The 23770-nt window shown below is 32.0% G+C and overlaps 1 protein-coding gene across 9 annotated transcripts in view; it reads left to right on the top strand.

The window, feature by feature from the left end:
* The window catches only part of LOC135124971 (dynamin), a 36101-nt gene that overhangs the window by 4970 nt on the left and 7361 nt on the right, over positions 1 to 23770 (top strand). For all 9 annotated transcript variants that reach the window (XR_010279852.1, XR_010279853.1, XR_010279854.1 and 6 more), the window contains exons 3-10: positions 6234 to 6383; positions 6436 to 6639; positions 6821 to 7223; positions 13070 to 13277; positions 13327 to 13464; positions 18079 to 18236; positions 18289 to 18589; positions 18640 to 18759. Coding sequence is in view for 6 of the 9 variants with exons in the window: in XM_064050216.1 (XP_063906286.1) it covers positions 6234 to 6383; positions 6436 to 6639; positions 6821 to 7223; positions 13070 to 13277; positions 13327 to 13464; positions 18079 to 18236; positions 18289 to 18589; positions 18640 to 18759 (1682 nt within the window). In the remaining 3 variants the exon portion in view is untranslated. The remainder of the gene's footprint in view (positions 1 to 6233; positions 6384 to 6435; positions 6640 to 6820; positions 7224 to 13069; positions 13278 to 13326; positions 13465 to 18078; positions 18237 to 18288; positions 18590 to 18639; positions 18760 to 23770) is intronic.

Raw genomic sequence — 23770 nt, forward strand, 5'->3', positions numbered from 1 at the left:
TTACTTTAACACCGCGAGAGAAAAAACAGGGTTGTATAAGACAGATTTATAATTATATTACTTATATTTTTTAAACCGGCGTAATCTTGGTGCGAACGAAAAAATTATTACTTTATCACGTTTTTAATCAATCGCGCTATACGATGTTAAATGTGGAGATTTCGTGTGCGATTAGGTCGGTCGACAAGAGTCGATACCACACTCGAAATACCAGAAGTCATTGTTTTTCCTCAATTGAAGCCGTGTCATCAGTGACTAACACAACAAAAATTGTTTATAACCGTTATTATTTTTGTTAAGTTGCCTATGATTCATCCGTATTAACAAACATTGGGTTTTGATGTACGTTATCGTGGTTGACTTCGCTAGATCAAACAACGGTGTTTACGACATTCCTGACGTAGAAAAAGTAAAAGCGGTTACATTTTTCACACTTTGTAAAGTTGGAAATTTCGACGATGTGTGCTCTCGAGTGGAAATAATTCACGTTCGGCTTGGTGCACGGTTTCACGGAAAAGGAAAAACGCTCAGTCGGAGTTTCGCAAGGAAAATATTTTTTTCGGTTAAGCCGATTGTCGGAGCTTTGTTTTGATCTGATGTTTACGTGTGTTCTTTTAGTATCTGTTGACCGGATTTATCGAATATGTAAGAATTTTGAGCTGATTTTATTCTTGAATAAATAAATCCGGTAGCGAATAACAAGCAGCTGTCTTGCAACAAGGTAGAGAAGACGAAATTAGACTTATAAATATAATCAATCAAGTTTTAGTTACATTGAATTGATAAAAACAAGGTTTTGGAAGAGTGTTTACGTCAAAAAATGACAACGTGATGAAAGTCTAATGTATTGAGTGTCTAGCAGACAATTTAATGACATCGTCTCAAAATGTTGCTAAGTAATAATGTGGCTTTATACTTGTGGTTTATTAGACCGCCTGTATTTTTAACTCTTAAAAAAAATTTAAATTGTACAAGAACCAAATTAAACTGTACTGACTATTTAAATTTTATAAAATAACATACCTCTGTACTTGTGGTTTAAGAATTTGCCTTGAATTCTTAACCTAGATATCCAGATTTTCCCACAAAAAAAATCAAATTATACTAGGTGTATCAAAAATGGCACAACTCTATGATACGATGTTAAGGACTGTTTATTAAGCAAATAAATTTAAAATCCTTGGGCCCAAATGATTTTTTTTTTTAATATTTGACTTTTTTTATTCACTACTTTCATTATTCCAAATAAACTTAAAAATTGTTCTACTTATTATTATTATTTTTTAATATACTTATCTGTCTAAATTGATATTTTGTTTTTGTAAGTTGGCATTGATTTTTTTTCTTACATTGTGACTGGTATTTTCGATAATTTACTTTCCGAACGTAAACTAAGAAAGTATTACAACAAATTTTATAAAATAACATACTTCTGTATTTGTGGTTTATGAATTCGCCTTGAATTTTTTCCACTGTCAATCGAAACAACAAAAAAATCGAAAAATTGAAAGATCCAAAAGTTCCCAAAATTGAAATGTTTAAGAATTGATAAATGCAGAACTTGAAGAATCGATAAATTTTAAAAACGAAATACCGAGATGTCAAGTAATCTAATCAAAAAATCAAAAATTTTAAAATTCGGAAAGTTGAAAAATAGGAAAGCTGAAGAATTAAAAAACTGAAAAATTGAAATATCGAGAAAACAAAAAATTTAGAATTTAGAAAAGTTAATAAATCTAAAATTTAAAACACTAAAAAATCGAGAAATTGATAAATTAAAAACTAAAATGGCGAAAAATTCAAACATCTAAAAATTCAAAACTGAAATATCGGAAAATCGAAAAGTTGGATAATCGAAAAACCAAGTCTTTTTAAAATCGAAAGATTGAGAAATCGAAACATCAAAAAGTCGGAAAATGCAAAATTCAGAAATTGAAAAAATCGAAAATCGAGATAACAAAAAATCGAAAACAGTAAAATTTTAAAAACTGAAACAATAAAAAATCAAAAATTTAAATATTCGAAAAATTGAAAAATAGAAATATCAAAGAGATGAAAAATCAAGAAATCGAAAATCAAAAACAAAAAAAATCGCCAAATCGAAAAATGGGAAAATTGAGGAATCAGACTGAAAAATCCAGAAATTGAAAAATTCCTAAAATTGAAATGTTGAAGAATTGATTAATGGAGAAATTGAAAAATCGAGAAATCTAAAAACAACATTCTATGAATTTTAAAAATCGAACAACCGAGATGTCAATGAATCGAATCAAAAAATCGTAAAACACCGAAAAATTTAAAAATCAAACTGAAAAATCAAAAATTTAAAAATTCCAAAAGTTGAAATTGAAAAATTGAAATATCTAGAAACCAAAAAATTTAGAATTTAGAAAACTGATAAATTCAAAATTTGAAATCCAAAAAAATCGAGAAACTGAAAATTTTAAAACTGAAATGACGAAAAATTCAAAAATTGAAACATCGGAAAATCGAAAAGTTGGATAATCGAAAGAAAAATTGCAAAATTCAAAAATTGTAAAATTCCCAAAATCGAAATGTTGAAGAATTGAGAAACGGAAAATTGAAAAATCTATAAATCGAAAAGTCGAAAACTTCAAAAAATCGAAAAATCGAGTTAACAAGAGATCGTGACATTAATCTAAAAAAAGTAAAATTTAAAAAACTGGAACATTAAAAACTCAAAAATGCAAATATTCGAAAAATTGAAAAATAGAAATATTAAAGAGATGAAAAATCTGGACATCGAAAATCAAAAACAAAAAAAAAATCGCAGTCGAAAAATAGGAAAATCCAGAAATTAAAGAATTTGAAAAATCGAGAAATTTAAAAACAAAAATCGATTAAATTTAAAAATCGAAAAACCGAGATGTCAAGGAATCGAATCAAAAAATCGTAAAATACCGATAAATTGAAAAATTAAAAATTTAGAAATTCCAAAAGTTGAAAAATTGGAAAGTTAAAGAATTGAAAAATTGAAATATCGAGAAACCAAAAAATTTAGAATCTAGAAAAGTGATAAATTCAAAATTTAAAATCCAAAAAAATCGAGAAACTGAAATTTTTAAACTGAAATGACGAAAAATTCAAAAATTGAATCATCGGAAAATCGAAAAGTTGGATAATCGAAAAACAAAGAATTTTTAAAGTCGAAAAATCGAGAGATTGAGAAATCGAAACATCAAAATATCGAAAAATTGCAAAATTCAGAAATTGTAAAATTCCCAAAATCGAAATGTTGAAGAATTGAGAAACGGAAAATTGAAAAATCTATAAATCGAAAAGTCGAGAAATTCAAAAAATCGAAAAATCGAGATAACAAGGGATCGTGACATTAAGAAATCTAAAAAAGTAAAATTTAAAAAACTGAAACATTAAAAAATCAAAAATGTAAATATTCGAAAAATTGAAAAATAGAAATATTAAAGAGATGAAAAATCTGGAAATCGAAAATCAAAAACAAAAAAAAAATCGAAAAATAGGAAAATTGAGGAATCAACAGATCGAAAAATCCAGGAATTAAAGAATTTGAAAAATCGAGAAATTTAAAAACAAAAATCGATTAAGTTTAAAAATCGAAAAACCGAGATGTCAAGGAATCGAATAAAAAAATCGTAAAATACCGATAAATAGAAACATCAAAAATTTAGAAATTCCAAAAGTTGAAAAATCGGAAAGTTAAAGAATTAAAAAATTGAAATATCGAGAAATCAAAAAATTTAGAATTTAGAAAAGTGAATAAATCCAAAATTTAGAAAGCTAAAAGATCGAGAAACTGAAAATTTTAAAACTGAAAAGTAAAAAAATCGAAACATTCAGAAATCAAAACATCAAAAATTCGAAAAATCTATAAATGGAAATGCCGAAAAAGTTAAAAAATCGAAAAATCGGGATAACAAGAAATCGTGATACATTTAAGAAATCGATAAAATTGTAAAATCGAAAAAAGTATAATTTAAAAAACTGAAACATTTAAAAATCAAAAATTTAAATACATATTCGAAAAATTGATAAATAGAAATATCAAAAAAATTTAAAAATTCCAAAAGGTGAAAAATCGGAAAGTTGAAGAATTGAAAGATTGAAATATCGAGAAATCAAAAAATTTAGAATTTAGAAAAGTGAATAAATCCAAAATTAAAAAACCTAAAAAATCGAGAAACTGAAATGACGAAAAATCCAAACATCGAAAAATTCAAAAAAATCGTAACTCAAAAGATCTAAAAATCGAACAATCGAAAAATTGAAACATCGGGAAATCGAAAAGTTGGATAATCGAAAAACAAAGAATTTTTAAAAGTGATAAAGCGAAATCTGAAAAGTCGAAAAATCGAAAGATTCTGAAATCGAAACATCAAAAAAAAAAAATGAAAAATCTATAATATACAAGAAATCGAAAAATTGTAAAATCCAAAAAGGTAAAATTTAAAAAACTTGAACATTAAAAAATAAAAGAATCGAGAAATCAAAAACAACAAAAAATCGAAAAATTCCAAAACTGGAACGACGAAAAATTGGAAAACAGGAACAGTGAGAAATATAAACATCGAAAGATCGAGAAACCGAAAAGTCGGGATGTCGAAAAATAAAAAAACTGAAAAATCGAAATACTCCAGAATCAAAAAATCGAGAAGTTAAACAATTGAAAAATCTATAAAAGGAAAAATTGAAAAATTAAAACATCGAAAAATTGAAAGATCGAAAAAGTAAAAATCGGTGAATTGAAAAATCGAAAAGTTGAAATGCGAATAATTGAAGAAGGAAATATTGAAAAATCCAAAACTGACATAACGAAAAGTTGAAAAATGTGAGAAAAATTGGAAAATGGGTAATGCAGAAATTGAACGATCAAAATATCAGAACATCGAAAAATTGAAAAATCGAAAACTGGAACGTCGAAAACTTTAAAAGCCGAAATATTGAAAAATCCAAAAATAAAAGATTTTAAAAATTGAAAAATTAAAATATCGGAAAATTGAAAAAATTAAAAATCGAAAAATCTAAATTTTTAATTCAGTAGTTTCTAAATTATCCTTAGAAAAGAAAAATTGCGTCGGTGGCAATACAATTTTCTGTGTATTTGTTTCTAAGTAATTTGCACTGAGGTTTTTTTAATTACATTTAGTCATGCCACTGTTCAACATATCAAGTCGACATTATTTCATTATCTACGATTACGTTCAGTATGATATATAATTATTTTTTTTATAAGAAGTTTCTCATAATAAATTAAAAAAGAAAAAAACGTTAATCGTTGTTTATTTTACAGGTTTTATTAAAAAAAGATACGCAAAAGTAAAAATATTAAATTCATTAAATTTAAACATTTAATGCCATTAAAGCGTAGTAAATACTAAAGTGTCGACTTTTCATTGTCTTATCCATGAGTCACTTTTATTTCTCTAGATATCTGGGTTCTCTGTTACTTCCTTTTTTGTTGATTCAATCATCCCACAGGCAAATGTCACCGCCTGTTCGAACTGTCAGAGATTTAAACATTGTTTGGATTAAAGTAACACAATAAAAAAAGTCAAATTACAAAAAATAAGAGATGAACCCATTGTTTACCAATTACAGCAGTTTACTTAACGTTTAGCTTCCAGTGTTATCGATTTTCTCCGATGACATTCAATCATGCAAATTCCACACATTTCGGTTTGTCCTTTTTTTAACCTTAGTTGAATTTTTTATATGTCCTTATCCATTATTTAGTTTAAGGTATTTTAGTGTCGTCTGGGATATGTTGCCCCTGCACGTGTTCATTCGGTCGAAAACATCGAGAAGTCGCTTATATTTTATTTTATTTTGCTCGTATACCTGGCTGCATTTGTCACCTCGCTAATGACTTGTTTATACTGACACGTCTATCGGTACAAAATTTGCACTTCATATTCCAGTCTAATGAGGAACTAACAGCTTTGTTTGATGTTTTGATTCCAAGTTTATACCTCTCGTTGCCTCCCACTAACCCCGTTTTGCGGCGCACATGTCAGCCAACAATCTGGAAACGTCAGACTAATTACCAGATCCGACAATTATGCAATAATAATAATATAGGAATTGCGTCGCATATTATAAATTTAGAATTATTGTAGCTCGATCGACGTTTCGTTTTTGTACCAGGTGGAGTTGTGACATTCCACGAACTAAAAGCGGAATATCTTAACAAGCAACTGAAGGAATCCATCGCTCATTTTATTTGTCGTCTTTTCCAGAATATGCCGAGTTCCTTCATTGCAAAGGCAAAAAATTCGTCGACTTCGACGAGGTACGCCGGGAAATTGAAGGGGAGACGGATCGAATCACCGGGAGCAATAAGGGCATCTCGAACATACCGATCAACCTGAGGGTGTATTCCCCAATTGGTAAAGCTGGAGGGTTGTCAAAGAGAACGCAAAGCTAATCACGTTTTTACAGTTTTAAATCTAACACTCATCGATCTCCCTGGTTTGACGAAAGTTCCCATCGGAGATCAGCCCGTCGACATCGAGCAGCAGATTAAGTCCATGATCCTGCAGTTCATAAAAAGGGAATCGTGTCTTATCTTGGCCGTGACGCCAGCCAACACCGATCTGGCCAACTCGGATGCTCTCAAGATGGCGAAGGAGGTCGACATCCAAGGTAACTCGAACGTTTCACATTTTTGTAAATGTAGGCAACCAACATTTACTTTCTGATTTGTCTGATCATCCCTACCCAGACTGTAATGACGTCACCTTAAAATTTTGCGTAGTAAAAGCCATTTCAAAAAAAAAAAAATGTTCTACCATGTCTGTGCATTAATAAACCTCGGACTCTTCAGGCATACGAACCATCGGCGTCATAACCAAACTCGACCTGATGGACGAAGGCACCGACGCGAGAGACGTCCTAGAGAACAAACTTCTACCCTTACGAAGAGGTTACATAGGCGTGGTGAATCGTTCTCAGAAAGACATCGAAGGAAGAAAAGACATCAAGGCGGCTCTGGCCGCCGAGAGGCAGTTCTTTTTGACGCATCCGTCGTACCGCCACCTCGCCGATCGTCTGGGTACCCCCTACTTGCAGAGGGTTCTCAATCAGCAGCTCACCAATCACATCAGGGACACGCTTCCCGGACTCAGAGATAAGTTACAGAAGCAGCTGTTGACGCTCGAGAAGGACGTCGATCAGTTCAAGCACTTCCGGCCGGACGATCCAGCCATCAAGACCAAGGCGATGCTGCAGTGAGTATAGATGGCGTTGTTCGATGTGAAGGTTGTTGAGACGAAAGATTGGCGTAATTGTACTTAATTATATTTAAAACTATGCGTCTCACGTGAATTTGTCAGACCTCGAGACTATTTGATATTTGTAGACGGAAAAGTTTTGTTCAACAAAGCGAAACGAAGTTATGGAAGTCAACACAAACGGGAATATGTGAAATTATTTACACGGAATTTAACGTTCGTAGTGGTAAATATTCATTTGATGAATCCCGAGATGACGTCATTTATTTTCTGGAGGGGATGAATAAATAACACGCGGGAGCGCCAGAAAAACCAACAGATTTCCAGATTCTAGCTCGTCAAGGTGATTGATCATAAAATTTATTTATTCACTCTCCTGAATATCGATGACATCACCATAAAAGAAACTATTAAAATGAAATATACGTCAGAGATGTGTCAAATCAGATTTTTTTTAGAATTAACGTAAGCTAACCTAAGATGTCTTGATTTAGTTTATTGGACTGAGTATTGTCAAATGGTAAAACGGAACGCAAAATTTGTTTGATAATCCCCATCCAAAATTTGATGACGTCATTTCAAAATTTTGCTGACTAAATTGTATTTAAAATGGTCAGAATCCTCCAAGAAAAGAGAGGGTGGGTGGGCGGGGCTAATACCTGCTAAGATAAGACTGATTTTAGCAAATGATGTATCCTCTAAGAAATTTCGAAAAATAAAAAAAGAAAAACGAAAATATCGAAGATTTAAAAAATCAAAAACCTGTAAAATCGAATAATTAAAGAAAATAAATGAAAATTTCAACAATTTTAAATTCAAAATTGAAAAATCCGGAAACTGAAAAATCGAACAATGAAAAAAAACTAAGATAACAAGAAACTGAAAAATCGAACAATTCAGAAAAATCTCAGAAATCGAAAAACAAAGCCCGAAAATATCTAAGAATTAAAGTGTGAAACGAATAATTATGGAAACAAAAAATGGAGAAATTTAAAAATTTAAAATCAAAAAGTCCAAAAATTTCAAATTGAAAAATAGAGAAATTCAAATATCAAAAAACTGGAAAATTATAATCAAAAAATTGATGACTGAAAAATTTTAAATTGAAACTAGATTGAGGGAACAAAAACTGAAAAATCGAGAAACTCAAAAATCGAATAATTAAAAACGAAAAATAAGATAACTAGAAACTGAAAAATCGAAGAATTCAAAGTAGAGAAAAAACTCCGAAATTGAACAATTAAAAAAAAACAAAAATATTATATAATTCGAAACAGAAAAAACTCAAATCGAAAAAAAACCGAAAATATAACAGAATTTAAAAATCAAAAAAGTGAAGATTGAAAAATTATGGAAACAAAAAATGGAAAAATTACAAATCGGAAAAATGGAAAAACAAAAAACTGAAAAATCCAAGAATTCAAAATAGAGAAAAAACTCACAAATCGAAAAAATTAAAGAAAAACGAATGTATCTAAGATTTAAACATGAAAAAACTGTAAAGTCGAAAAATTAAAGAAAACAAAATGAAAAATTGAAAGATCTAGAAACTGAAAAATTGAGAAACTGAAAAATCGAAAAATTTAAGAAACGAGAAATGCAAAATTTGGAGTCAAGAAGTTAAAAAATTAAAAAAATTCAAGTTGAAAAAACGAAAAATTATGAAATCGAAACACGGCAAAAAGGTAAAATGAAGACTGAGAAATTAAAAATCGGAAACTAAATTGAAGGAACGAAAAATTGAAAAATCGAGAAACTCGAAAATTGAACAATGAAAAAAAACTAAGGGGGTGATTCTGGAAACTCCGATAATTTGCAAATCGCTATCGAAGAAACTCAAAAGTCGAACAATTAAAAACGAAAAATAAGATAACTAGAAACTGAAAAATCGAAGAATTCAAACTAGAGAAAAAACTCCGAAATTGAACAACTAAAAAAAAACAAGAATACCTTAAGATTTAAAAAATCAAAAAATTATATACATAATCGGATAATTAAAAAAAAGGAAAAATTGAAAAATTTTAAATCGAAAAATTGAACAATCGGGAAACTCAAAAATCGCACAATGAAAAACGTATAACTAAGATAAGTAACTGAAAAATCGAAGAATTCGAAACAAAAAAAACTCAAATCGAAAAAAAAAACCGAAAATATAACAGAATTCAAAAATTAAAAAAGTGAAAATTGAAAAATTATGGAAACAAAAAATGGATAAAATTAAAAAAAAGTCAAATTGAAAAATCGAAGAATTCAAAATAGAGAAAAAACTCACAAATCTAAAATGAAAAAACTCTAAATTCGAAAAATGAAAGAAAAGATGAAAAATTGAAAAATTTTAAATCCAAAAATTGCAAAATTGAAAAACTTCAGAAATGAAAAATTGATTTTGGCAAGTGACATATCCTCTAAAAAAAGAGAGGGTGGGTGGGCGCGGTGCGTACCTGCTAAGATAAGACTGATTTTAGCAAATGACGTATCCTCTAAGAAATTTAATTAAATTATTATAAAAAAAAGACACTAGAGGCTCCAAAGCACTTTCAAATTCTTTCGAAACGGGAATACCTATAATCTGAAGATTGTTTTAAATTAAAAAAAAAGAAACGGGGTCCGAAAATTAACTCAAAAACAAGTCTGGTCAGAATTTTCCGAAAAGTCCCCCAACATTGTTTTAAACAATTTACAAAAAAATCTCCATGGAGTTCCAAAATAATACATCATGGGTACCCAAGAATCTCCCGAATTAAAAAAAAAACACTAAAACCTCAAAAGATTTTTTTCAGGTTCATCCAGGAGGGGACCTAAAATTAACTGAACATTTTAAATGTAGGTAGGGTTTTGAAAACAAATCCTATCTTAATTGTGCAAAGTAGATGAGTCTACACTTGTGATTTATCACTGCATTAATATTTTTTATTGATCAAATTAAGAACCCAATTTTCCCGAAAATGTGAAAATACAAACGTCTTTATTTAATAAGAATTATAATAATGATACTGATAACGTTTTGTCGATTGTAGCTTACTACTTATAGTTTTGATCCTCTGTTTTGAGGGACGAACTCATTCAAATCAAACTAATGTCTACGTGACATTATTCCGATGTATAAACATAAACACTTTCATGTTGTTTTTCTTATCGAGGATAACCTAAAGACGTACAGTAATGGAGCCCATCGGGCAATTTGGTACTTTCATATATTCTCGATATTTCATAACCCCTAAACAAGGCCGTAGTTAGGGGTTATGAAATATCGAGAAAATATAAATACTTTACTGGAATATGGAAAATTATTCCTTATAATTTTTGTATGTCTGTTTCTTGTAACACTCGCCTTTTTTTTGTATGCGCAATCCCTCGCACATATAATTGTGTCGACGTAACACTCAATGCCTATAATTTCAGTCATCTGATATTTCCCGTCCGGATTTTGTTAAATTAGTAGAAGCAGCCCTTGAACGGATCGAATGATTTGTAATTTTGATTTGGTTCGTATTCGGCCTCACCATTTTAACACTCGTTACACTATTGCTATTTACGCCGAAGATATATAGATTTAGTTTTAGAGAAAAGTGCGATTAAAATATTCGTTACAGCGTCAAGTTTTTTAGCTTTGTTTAACTGGAGATGATTGTGGTCGTTATTTCTGATTCTCTTTTATATAAACTTTTTCCACTGCACCAATTAGAGCAATTTGCATCATTAAGACTCCGAGTTGACAAAGTTGGCGTTCGATTTCAAGAAACGATTCGATAGATGCACATTGTAATAAAAATTCTCCGTAGGTAGGTATTATTGCGTATTCAGAAAAATCCCCGCTTGTTAGAGCAGATTTTCTCCGGGTACTTTCGTAAAATAAAAAATAAATATAAGGGGAGATATTTGAAGTCTAAAAAAAAAAACCTAGCAAATTTATAAAATCAAAGTTATTGCGATGATTTTGCGCAGAGTTGTAGCCACACGCTTTTTATGCAACAGGCGAGAAGCGCATGCACTTCTATAAATCCTATAAGTATTTGCACTCTGTTGAATGCAACAGTCACATCAAAGTTTTCAGTTTGTTAAGACCTGGTTCTAAAATGTGTAACCTATCGGTGAGCACCTAGTAATAGTTTGTGTTAACAATACTAGAAGTCTTCAGCTTATTGTTAAATTAATTACTTTAATTAATTATTTAATATACATTTTTTTTTTTAGTTTGGTTGGTGATTTTTTGCATTTCAGTTAAATTTTCAGGTGCTGGAAAAAAATTGTGAACCTATTTCGTCTGTATTTTAAAACAGTATTAATATTCTTAATCGATTCAAATAATGTACATTTCGTGTCTACTTCATTTTGCCAGTGTTAGTTCTACAGAGTAACAAGCTTAGAAAAGTTCTGAGTCACCATTCTAGTTTTTGATGGCGAAATTGTGTTATTTTAACTTCATTTTGTCAAAATCCAATAGTGAAATTAAACCAACTGGACTAACAAGTTGATGGATTTTTCACGTTCTGAAAAAGTATGGTGAAATGGGTTCACTGATTATGAAGGGTTGGAATTATTTTAAAAATTAAGAGATCAGATTAATTTAGTGAAATGTTTTAACAATGAAGGTGAATGTTCTTCATAGAATAATTTATAGCCGCCTCACACGCACAAAGTTTGGTGAAAGAAAATGGTGATGTTTGAACTTTTTTTTCTACTACTATTAATACACCAAAAATCAAAATAACACTTGCATATGCGATGGCTCAAGCATAGTCAAGTATCCGCGGTAACCAATCCTGATTGTACTTTTTTTTAGTTGTAGAAACTTTGGCATGTCAGGAAAGATGAAGGTTGTATTCAATTTTGTTTAGATTTACGGGAGACTTCAAAATGTGTATTAATAAAATATTCGTGTAGAATAGAGAACATCTAAAACTACTGTCGATTTGTACTCATTTTGTTAAATGTAATGTAAAAGTAATGACTTAAAACATAAAAGACAGGTAAATCCACGGAAATTCTCGCTGTCAGCAAAATTAAAATATAAGAGAAAAAATAACTGAGAGCTGCTTTGTGCATTTGACAACAATATAACCAGTACACAGGACATGGAATGGAAAATGTTCTATTATATAATACGTGTTTGCTGTGAAAAAAATTGTTAGATGGTTAGTTAAATACCCTCATATGTAAGGGCTCAATTGTCATTTAACTATCCACCATACTAACCCCAAAAAACTAACTATAGGAAACCTGAAGTCACGAACTATATATTATTTGATGTACTATACATTGTTAGATGTGTACGTGTTTAGTGTGTGATAGTTTATAAAGACACTAACAGCGTTAACAGAACCTAGTGGAAACCGCAATTGACTTAATAACATCTGATTTGACTAGTGTGACAAAAACATCTCGAACGAAACCCCAACAAATGACACTGTGTCGTGGTCAATGTTAAATTCCCTGAAAAAATAATTAATCAATAAATGTTTAATATAGCTTGCACGCCTCGACGTACGAAAGCTCACTAGTAAAATCATTCATCTTAGCAAACTATCGTATCAATTTCCAAATTGATACGACCAAAACGACAAATTTCGCAATTTAATTCACGACTACATGAAAGTCGCGTATGAATGATTTTACTAAGGTGTTCACGCAAATCCACAGATCGAGAGATGGCTCCACCAAATTTTGTGCATATCCATCGCGACTCTGTTTTCTTTCCTACGAAGAAGTCTGTTAGACCACAACGCCAACTGGCGCTGTTTGAGACACTCGAGGTACGTTTGATGTGTCAAATACCGTCAATCTTTCGTCTCTCGACAATCTCACTAAAATAAACTCGTTTTTCATTTTTTCTTAATTGTCAGGATGATCCAGCAACTGCAAACGGACTTCGAGCGAACCATCGAAGGTTCGGGATCCGCACAAATCAACACGATGGAGTTGTCCGGAGGCGCGAAAATTAATCGTTTGTTCCATGAACGTTTTCCGTTTGAAATCGTTAAGATGGAGTTCGACGAGAAAGAACTGAGGAGGGAAATAGCGTTCGCTATTAGGAATATACACGGTATTAGGGTGAGTGGTGGTCGTGTTGAGGGGACGAAGTTTGATTGTGTTTTTTTAGGTTGGTTTGTTCACTCCAGATATGGCGTTTGAAGCTATCGTCAAAAAGCAGATTGCTAGATTAAAAGAACCGTCACTGAAGTGCGTGGATTTGGTGGTGACTGAGCTGTCTAATGTAGTCCGTATTTGTACAGACAAAGTGAGTAGATTTTGATGGCTTGAATTTGCGTAAGAAAATAATGAGGATGATTAGAAGTTGTCTCGGAAGCAGAAAACTAGCTTACGTTATTACTCAGTGAAGTAGTTTTCGAAATAAGAGGTTGTTCTTTCGCTTTGAGTTTATTTGACACTAATTGATAATTATTTCAATTATTTTCTTGAGTTTGTAGTCGTTTTTATAATGTGTATTGATCTTGCGTCAAGTATTGCAAGTCTTTGTGATTTATTCTCACGTATCTACGTTATTTTTGAAGAAGTTAGAGCTCTAGAACTTACTTCCGGCTTCGTTTTTTTGATAACTGTAACCGTTTTTTCAGAATCGTCCCTTGAAATATCGAAAGTTTTAGAAATTTTCAAAAATTCGCATTTCGGACCGATTCTTTCGAAAATGTCGCGCTATATTTTTGGAATCAGCATGTCGAGATCTACGTCCCTGAATTTTTTCAGAATTTTTAGACAACTTTTTTAAAAGTGAAAATTTTCCAATGGTCTCCAAATTTCGGCGAATGTTTGACATTTTCGACACTTAACTAAACACATTTTTTTGTAGATTTCGAGCTCTAGAACTCACTTCCGGCTTTGTTTCTTTGATAACTGCAACCGTTTTCCCAGAATCGTCCGTTGAAATATCGAAATTTTTAGAAATCTTCAAAAATTCGCATTTCGGACCGATTCTTTCGAAAATGTTGCTCCGTGACCATCGACACGCTATATTTTTGGAATCAGCATGTCGGGATCTACGTCCCTGAATTTTTTCACATTTTTTAGAGAACTTTTTTAAAAGTGAAATTTTTCCAATCATCTTTTCTTCAAATATCGGCCAATTTTTGACATTTTCGAAACTTAACTGAATACATTTTCTTGTAGATTTCAAGCTCTAGAACTCACTTCCCGTCTCGTTTCTTTGATAACTGTAACCGTTTCTCCAGAATCGTCCCTTGAAATATCGAAATTTTTAAAAATTTTCAAAAATTCGCATTTCGGACCGATTCTTTCGAAAATGTTGCTCCGTGACCATCGACATGCTATATTTTTGGAATCAGTACGTCGAGCTCTACGTCCCTGAATTTTTTCACAATTTTTAGACAACTTTTTTAAAAGTGAAATTTTTCCAATCATCTTTTCTTCAAATATCGGCAAATTTTTGACAGTTTCGAAACTTAACTGAATACATTTTCTTGTATATTTCAAGCTCTAGAACTCACTTCCGGTCTCGTTTCTTTGATAACTGTAACCGTTTTTCCAGAATCGTCCCTTGAAATACCGAAATTTTTAAAAATTTCCAAAAATTCTCATTTCGGACCGATTCTTTCGAAAATGTTGCTCGGTGACCATCGACATGCTATATTTTTGGAATCAGTACGTCGAGCTCTACATCCCTGACTTTTTTCACAATTTTTAGACAACTTTTTTAAAAGTGAAATTTTTCCAATCATCTTTTCTTCAAATATCGGCAAATCTTTGACAGTTTCGAAACTTAACTGAATACATTTTCTTGTATATTTCAAGCTCTAGAACTCACTTCCGGTCTCGTTTCTTTGATAACTGTAACCGTTTTTCCAGAATTGTCCCTTGAAATACCGAAATTTTTAAAAATTTTCAAAAATTCTCATTTCGGACCGATTCTTTCGAAAATGTTGCTCGGTGACCATCGACATGCTATATTTTTGGAATCAGTACGTCGAGCTCTACATCCCTGAATTTTTTCACAATTTTTAGACAACTTTTTTAAAAGTGAAAATTTCCCTTCAAATATCGGCGAATTTTTGACGTTTTCGAAACTTAACTAAATAAATTTTCTTGTAGATTTCGAGCTCTAGAACTCACTTACGGTCTCGTTTCTTTGATAATTGTAACCGTTTTTCCAGAATCGTCCGTTGAAATATCGAAATTTTTAGAAATCTTCAAAAATTTGCATTTCGGAGCGATTCTTTCGAAAATGTTGCGCCGTAACCATCGACACGCTACATTTTTGAGATCAGCATGTCGAGATCTACGACCCTGAATTTTTTCACAATTTTTAGAGAACTTTTTTAAAAGTGAAAATTTTCCAATGGTCCCCCTTCTTAAAATTTCGGCCAAATTTTGACATTTTCGAAACTTAACTAAAAATATTTTCTTCTAGATTTCGAGCTCTAAAACTCACTTCCGGCTTCATTTCTTTGATAACTGTAACCGTTTTTCCAGAATCGTCCATTGAGAAATATCGAAATTTTTAGAAATCTTCAAAAATTCGCATTTCGTCCGATTCTTTCGAAAATGTTCCTCCGTGACCATCGACATGCTATATTTTTGGAATCAGTACGTCGAGATCTACGTCCTTGAATTTTTTCACAATTTTTGGACGACTTTTTTAAAAGTGAAATTTTTCCAATCATCTTTTCTTCAAATATCGGCAAATCTTTGACAGTTTCGAAACTTAACTGAATACATTTTCTTGTATATTTCAAGCTCTAGAACTCACTTCCGGTCTCGTTTCTTTGATAACTGTAACCGTTTTTCCAGAATCGTCCCTTGAAATACCGAAATTTTTAAAAATTTCCAAAAATTCTTATTTCGGACCGATTCTTTCGAAAATGTTGCTCGGTGACCATCGACATGCTATATTTTTGGAATCAGTACGCCGAGCTCTACATCCCTGAATTTTTTCACAATTTTTAGACAACTTTTTTAAAAGTGAAAATTTCCCTTCAAATATCGGCGAATTTTTGACGTTTTCGAAACTTAACTAAATACATTTTCTTGTAGATTTCGAGTTCTGGAACTCACTTACGGTCTCGTTTCTTTGATAATTGTAACCGTTTTTCCAGAATCGTCCGTTGAAATATCGAAATTTTTAGAAATCTTCAAAAATTTGCATTTCGGAGCGATTCTTTCGAAAATGTTGCGCCGTAACCATCGACACGCTACATTTTTGAAATCAGCATGTCGAGATCTACGACCCTGAATTTTTTCACAATTTTTAGAGAACTTTTTTAAAAGTGAAAATTTTCCAATGGTCCCCCTTCTTCAAATTTCGGCCAAATTTTGACATTTTCGAAACTTAACTAAATATATTTTCTTCTAGATTTCGAGCTCTAAAACTACTTCCGGCTTCATTTCTTTGATAACTGTAACCGTTTTTCCAAAATCGTCCATTGAAATATCGAAATTTTTAGAAATCTTCAAAAATTCGCATTTCGTCCGATTCTTTAGAAAATGTTCCTCCGTGACCATCGACATGCTATATTTTTTAAATCAGTACGTCGAGATCTACGTCCTTGAATTTTTTCACAATTTTTGGACGACTTTTTTAAAAGTGAAATTTTTCCAATCATCTTTTCTTCAAATATCGGCGAATTTTTGACATTTTCGAAACTTCACTGAATCCATTTTCTTGTAGATTTCGAGCTTTAAAACTCACTTCCGGTCTCGTTTCTTTGATAACTCTAACCGTTTTTCCAGAATAGTCCGTTGAAATATCGAAATTTTTTGAAATTTTCAAAAATTCGCATTTCGGACCGATTCTTTCGAAAATGCTGCTCAGTGACCATCGACACGCTATATTTTTGGAATCAGCACGTCGAGATCTACGTCCCTGAATTTTTTTAGTATTTTTAGAGAACTTTTTTAAAAGTGAAAATTTTCCAATGGTCCCCCCTTCTTCAAATTTCGTCCAAATTTTGACATTTTCGAAACTTGACTAAATACATTTTCTTGTAGATTTCGAGCTCTAGAACTCATTTCCGGCTTCGTTTCTTTGATAACTGCAACCGTTTTCCCAGAATCGTCCATTGAAATATCGAAATTTTTAGAAATTTTCAAAAATTCCCATTTCGGACCGATTCTTTCGAAAATGTTCGTCCGTGACCATCGACATGCTATATTTTTGGAATGAGCATGTCGAGATCTATGTCCCTGAATTTTTTCAGAATTTTTAGACAACTTTTTTAAAAGTGAAAATTTTCCAATGGTCCCCCCTTCTTCAAATATCGGCGAATTTTTGACATTTTCGAAACTTGACTAAATACATTTTCTTGTAGATTTCGAGCTCTAGAACTCACTTCCGACTTAGTTTCTTTGATTACTGTAACCGTTTTTCCAGAATTGACGCTTGAAATATGGAAATTTTTAAAAATTTTGGAAAATTCGCATTTTGTTCCGATTTTTTCGAAAATGTTGCTCATGTGACCATCGACACGCTATATTTTTGGAATCAGCACGTCGAGATCTACGTCCCTGAATTTTTTCAGTATTTTTAGAGAACTTTTTTAAAAGTGAAAATTTTCCAATGGTCCCCCCTTCTTCAAATTTCGTCCAAATTTTGACATTTTCGAAACTTGACTAAATACATTTTCTTGTAGATTTCGAGCTCTAGAACTCACTTCCGGCTTCGTTTCTTCGATAACTGTAACCGTTTTTCCAGAATCGTCCGTTGAAATATCAATTAATCAACTAATTATTTTTTTTCGAAAATATCGACTTTAAAACAAAAAAATTTAAATTGTAAATTCAACTTTGATAATTTTATTTAATTACAATTCGAGTTAAGGAAACTTCGGAACCCGGGAAACCACGAAACTGCACGATTTTCACCTGATAATTTGTCTCGTAGATGTCGCGGTACCCCCGCCTCCGAGAAGAAGCCGAGCGCATCATCACCACCCACATCCGCCAGCGCGAGCAGTACTGCAAGGAGCAACTCTGCCTCCTCATCGACTGCGAACTCGCGTACATGAACACGAACCACGAAGATTTCATCGGGTTTGCAAAGTGAGTCAAAACCGGTCAAACCCTAAAGTCATCCTAAATTTCTTCATTCCAGCGCCCAGAACCAGTCCGAAAACGCGTCTAAGACGGGCTCGCGAGGTACCTTAGGCAACCAGGTCATCCGAAAGGGTTACATGTGCATCCACAATTTGGGTATAATGAAAGGGGGTTCCAGAGACTACTGGTTCGTGCTAACGTCGGAGAACATCTCCTGGTACAAGGACGAGGAGGAGCGCGAGAAGAAGTACATGCTGCCTCTGGACGGGCTCAAACTTCGGGACATCGAGCAGGGATTCATGTCGAGGAGACACATGTTCGCGCTCTTCAACCCAGACGGTGGTAGGAACGTTTACAAGGTAGAGGGCGACGAGGCGGCGTGAGTGGGTTTTGATGGGGTTTCTTGTAGGACTACAAGCAGCTGGAGTTGAGTTGCGAGACTCTGGACGAAGTGGATTCGTGGAAAGCGTCGTTCCTGAGGGCCGGAGTCTACCCGGAGAAGCAAACGGAGCAAGTTAATGGAGAGGAGGTGAGTGGTATAGGGGGGGGGGGGATGTGGCATGTTGGTGTATTACGGTACAGAGAACTCTGACACACACATACACACAGCTTTTTATTTAGCGTATCGATGTGTTTTTCTTTTTTTCGGAAGTTGTTACTCTATTTTAGAAATCGTGTTAAAGTGCATTCAAACTGCCTGATGGTCATTTGCTTGCACCTTAATGCTTCTAAACACCTTGAAAACTACAGGATTCTCAATAGTGTGTTGTTATGTTTTTTCGACGTTTCATGATCCTTAAGAGTACGAAAAAATAGGTCTCCCGTTTCCATCTGTCTGCCGTCTGTCCGAATTTTTATAAATTTACATTTTGCCCATTGCAATTATGTACAGAAGTTATAATAATTATCGCAATAAATTTGATATTTTCAATTGTAGTTTACGCCAGATCAAAAATGCACATCTATAACAGTCTACTAATTTTTAACTATTTAATTATGCATTTCCAACAATCTAATTTAGACCTAAATTACCACCCTAATAATTGGTTTTTCTGTAGGGGTGGTCAATAATAATAATAGTAATAATTAGTAAATATTTCAATTTAATAAAATGATAATCCTTCACATGTGGTTTATGAATCCGTGTTCAGTTTTTTCCCCTAGAAAATCAAAATTGTCTAACAGTATTTTGCAATTTAATTATGAAACTGCAAAACCGAATGCTCTGGAATTTTGCAAACGTTTTAAGGTTATCGTAATCATGGTAAATCGTTAATCAAATGTGATTCGTTTATCTCGTAAAAAAATATATATATTTTCAATTTTTGTTTCGAGTTTCAAGTGAAAATAGCTGCGGTAGTGTCATTTACGCTATTGATTTTTATTTTGAGGGGTTATCAGAAATCAAAAATCTCAAATTTTTTCAATAATTTTTACTTCCCGAGCGTAAGCAAAGGAAGTATTGTAATCGAGTCCGTCGGCCGACTCTCTACTTTTACGTTTTCTCGATCTTTCATGACCCCTAGAAGACGAAGAAATAGGTCTCCCATTTCCGTCTGTCTGTCTGTCTGTCCGTCTGTTGTCCCGGATTTTTATTAGACAGATAATCTCCGAAAGTACTCGACCGATTGTTGTGAAATTTTGTACTTATATTAAGAATATCATGTAGATGGTAAAACGCTAACCAAAATTTGTCTAATCATCCCCACCACTAATGCGATGACGTCACTTCAAAATTGTACATAGTAAATGGGTTTTCAATTGTATAAAATAACATAGTCCTACACATGTAGTTTACAACTCTGAATCGACTTTTCACCCGAAACATCCAGATTTTTGGAAAAAAAATCAAAATTATAAAACAACATTTTGAAATTTAATTTTTAATCTGCTAACCAGAATGCTTTGAAATGTTGCAGATGTTTTAAGGCTATAAAGAGCATCATAAATCTTTAGTCAAAAAATATTTGCTTATCCCCTCCAAAAACTTGATGACGTCAGCTCAAAAGTTTGTGGAATAAATCATATCTAAAATGTACAAAATATGATGAGTCTGTACTTGTGATCTATCACTCCATTCATATTTTTTGGATTTGCATATACAGGGTGACTCAAAAAAATTAATGAATGCGTAAATTTATTTTACTGATTTACTCAGAAACTACAAAACTGAATGCTTTGAAATCTTGCAGATGTTTTAAGGTCATAAAGAGCATAATAAATGTTTAGTCAAAATATATTTGCTTATCCCCTCCAAAAACTTGATGACGTCAGCTCGAAAGTTTGCCGAATAAATCATATCTAAAATGTACAAAATATGATGAGTCTGTACTTGTCATTTATCACTCCATTCATATTTTTTGGTTTGCATATACAGAGTGACTCAAAAAAATTAATGAATGCGTAAATATATTTTATTGATTTAATCAGGAACTACAAAACGGAATGCTCTGAAATCTTGCAGACGTTTTGAGGTTTTAAAGAGCATAATAAATGTTTAGTCAAAATATATTTGCTTATCCCCTCCAAAAACTTGATGACGTCAGCTCGAAAATTTGCCGAATAAATCATATCTAAAATGTACAAAATATGATCAGTCTGTACTCGTGATCTATCACTCCATTCATATTTTTTGGATTTGCATATACAGGGTGATTCAAGAAAATAAATTAAAGCGTAAATTTATTTTACTGATTTACTCAGGAACTACAAAACCGAATGCTTCGAAATCTTGAAGATATTTTAAAATTATCATAAGCATGGTAAATTTTTGATCAAAATGTATTTGGTCGTCCCCCCTAAAAAATTTATGACGTCACCACAAAATTTTGCTGAATAAATCCTATCTAAAATGTACAAAATATGGTGAGTCTCTTCTTGTGATTTATCATTCCATTCAAATTTTTTCGATTTGCATATACAGGATGACTCAAAAAAATTAATGAATGCGTAAATTTATTTTATTGATTTAATCAGGAACTACAAAACCGAATGCTTTGAAATCTTGCAGATGTTTTAAGGTTATAAAGAGCATAATAAATTTTTAGTCAAAATATATTTGGTTATCTTCTACAAAAAACTGATGACGTCAGCTCAAAAGTTTGCCGAATAAATCGTATCTAAAATGTACAAAATATGATGAGTCTGTACTTGTGATTTATCATTCCATTCATATTTTTGGATTTGCATATGCAGGGTGACTCAAAAAAATTAATGAATGCGTAAATATATTTTATTGATTTAATCAGGAACTACAAAACCGAATGCTCTGAAATCTTGCAGATGTTTTAAGGTCATAAAGAGCATAATAAATGTTTAGTCAAAATATATTTGCTTATCCCCTCCAAAAACTTGATGACGTCAGCTCGAAAGTTTGCCGAATAAATCATATCTAAAATGTACAAAATATGATGAGTCTGTACTTGTCATTTATCACTCCATTCATATTTTTTGGTTTGCATATACAGAGTGACTCAAAAAAATTAATGGATGCGTAAATATATTTTATTGATTTAATCAGGAACTACAAAACGGAATGCTCTGAAATCTTGCAGACGTTTTGAGGTTTTAAAGAGCATAATAAATGTTTAGTCAAAATATATTTGCTTATCCCCTCCAAAAACTTGATGACGTCAGCTCGAAAATTTGCCGAATAAATCATATCTAAAATGTACAAAATATGATCAGTCTGTACTTGTGATCTATCACTCCATTCATATTTTTTGGATTTGCATATACAGGGTGATTCAAGAAAATAAATTAAAGCGTAAATTTATTTTACTGATTTACTCAGGAACTACAAAACCGAATGCTTCGAAATCTTGAAGATATTTTAAAATTATCACAAGCATGGTAAATTTTTGATCAAAACGTATTTGGTCGTCCCCCCTAAAAAATTTATGACGTCACCACAAAATTTTGCTGAATAAATCCTATCTAAAATGTACAAAATATGGTGAGTCTCTTCTTGTGATTTATCATTCCATTCAAATTTTTTCGATTTGCATATACAGGGTGACTCAAAAAAATTAATGAATGCGTAAATTTATTTTATTGATTTAATCAGGAACTACAAAACCGAATGCTTTGAAATCTTGCAGATGTTTTAAGGTTATAAAGAGCATAATAAATTTTTAGTCAAAATATATTTGGTTATCTTCTACAAAAAACTGATGACGTCAGCTCAAAAGTTTGCCGAATAAATCGTATCTAAAATGTACAAAATATGATGAGTCTGTACTTGTGATTTATCATTCCATTCATATTTTTGGATTTGCATATACAGGGTGACTCAAAAAAATTAATGAAGGCGTGAATTTATTTTATCGATTTAATCAGGAATTACAAAACCGAATACTTTGAAATCTTGGGAATATTTTAAAGTTATTATAAGCATGGTAAACTTTTGTTCAAAATGTATTTGTTCATCCCTCCTAAAAAAATTGATGACGCCACCCTTAAATTTTGCTGAATAAATCCTATCTAAAATGCAAAAAATATGATGAGTTTGTACTTGTGATTTATCATTCCATTCATATTTTTTAGATTTTCTTAAGAGGTGGTTCAAAAAAATTAATGAAGTCAATTTATTTTATTGATTAAATTAAAGGCAACACTTATTATTAGTATTACACCCCAACCAACCCAATTTGGTAAACACAAAATTTGTTAAAGGAAAAACTCGGTTGAAACATAAGAGTAGCACGCTTATTTACATCGACTTTAACATTACAGACCTGCATTTGTTTTATGCGCTCACTTGGTTCCGCGAATGTGAAATAGACATGTTTATAATCAACCAATTGTGAATTTCACCGTCAAGAATTAAAATAAAACCCAATGTTTTATATAATAAGCGGAAGTCGAAGCAATAAAACCGATGGTCGTTTCGTTTACAGTTTCTCTGTTTGACTCTCACGTATGCTGTTACGCTTGTCATCTTAAATTAAGAATGTTTATACATAAACGATTTTCAGTTGCCGTATACGTGAGTAAATTGTTTCGTTATTTTATTGATTATAAAAAATCAATATTCAAAACGACCCAATTCATTTTCCCGAAAATTTGGGAATACAATAATTTTATTCTTAGTATTACACTACATCTATCCCAACTGATATACGTGTCCTTGCAAAAATGTTGACGTCATCGCAATTTTTTTTAAATTCCCACTACAAAAATGTAATGAGAAAAAAACACAATAGCCATGCAGTCGTCAAGTTTCCGACAGCGAGGGAAGTACTGTCTAAACTCTTTAGACCAATTTTTTCATAAAATTGTGACGGTTTGCGCAACACACATCGAGAATTCTCATTTTTGTTGACTTTACTCTCTCTTTCTTTTTAAATTTGGTTGGCCCATTTGCAAGGTATAGACACTATTTATATACTGATGATTGCATTTTCTTGTTTATCAGAAGCGCCGGGCAAGTATTGCATAAAGAAGTCCTGTGACTGGTCAGATGATTTTCGCATCTCTTGTGTTTTGATTGGTTCCTAGTTACGTGTGATCAAAATATTGGCGAATCGCCGAGAAGGCAC

Source organism: Zophobas morio, unplaced genomic scaffold (assembly GCF_036711695.1).
Source record: "Zophobas morio isolate AGI-343-1 ecotype UQ-CSIRO unplaced genomic scaffold, CSIRO_AGI_Zmor_V1 ptg000008l, whole genome shotgun sequence".
Lineage (NCBI taxonomy): Eukaryota > Metazoa > Arthropoda > Insecta > Coleoptera > Tenebrionidae > Zophobas > Zophobas morio.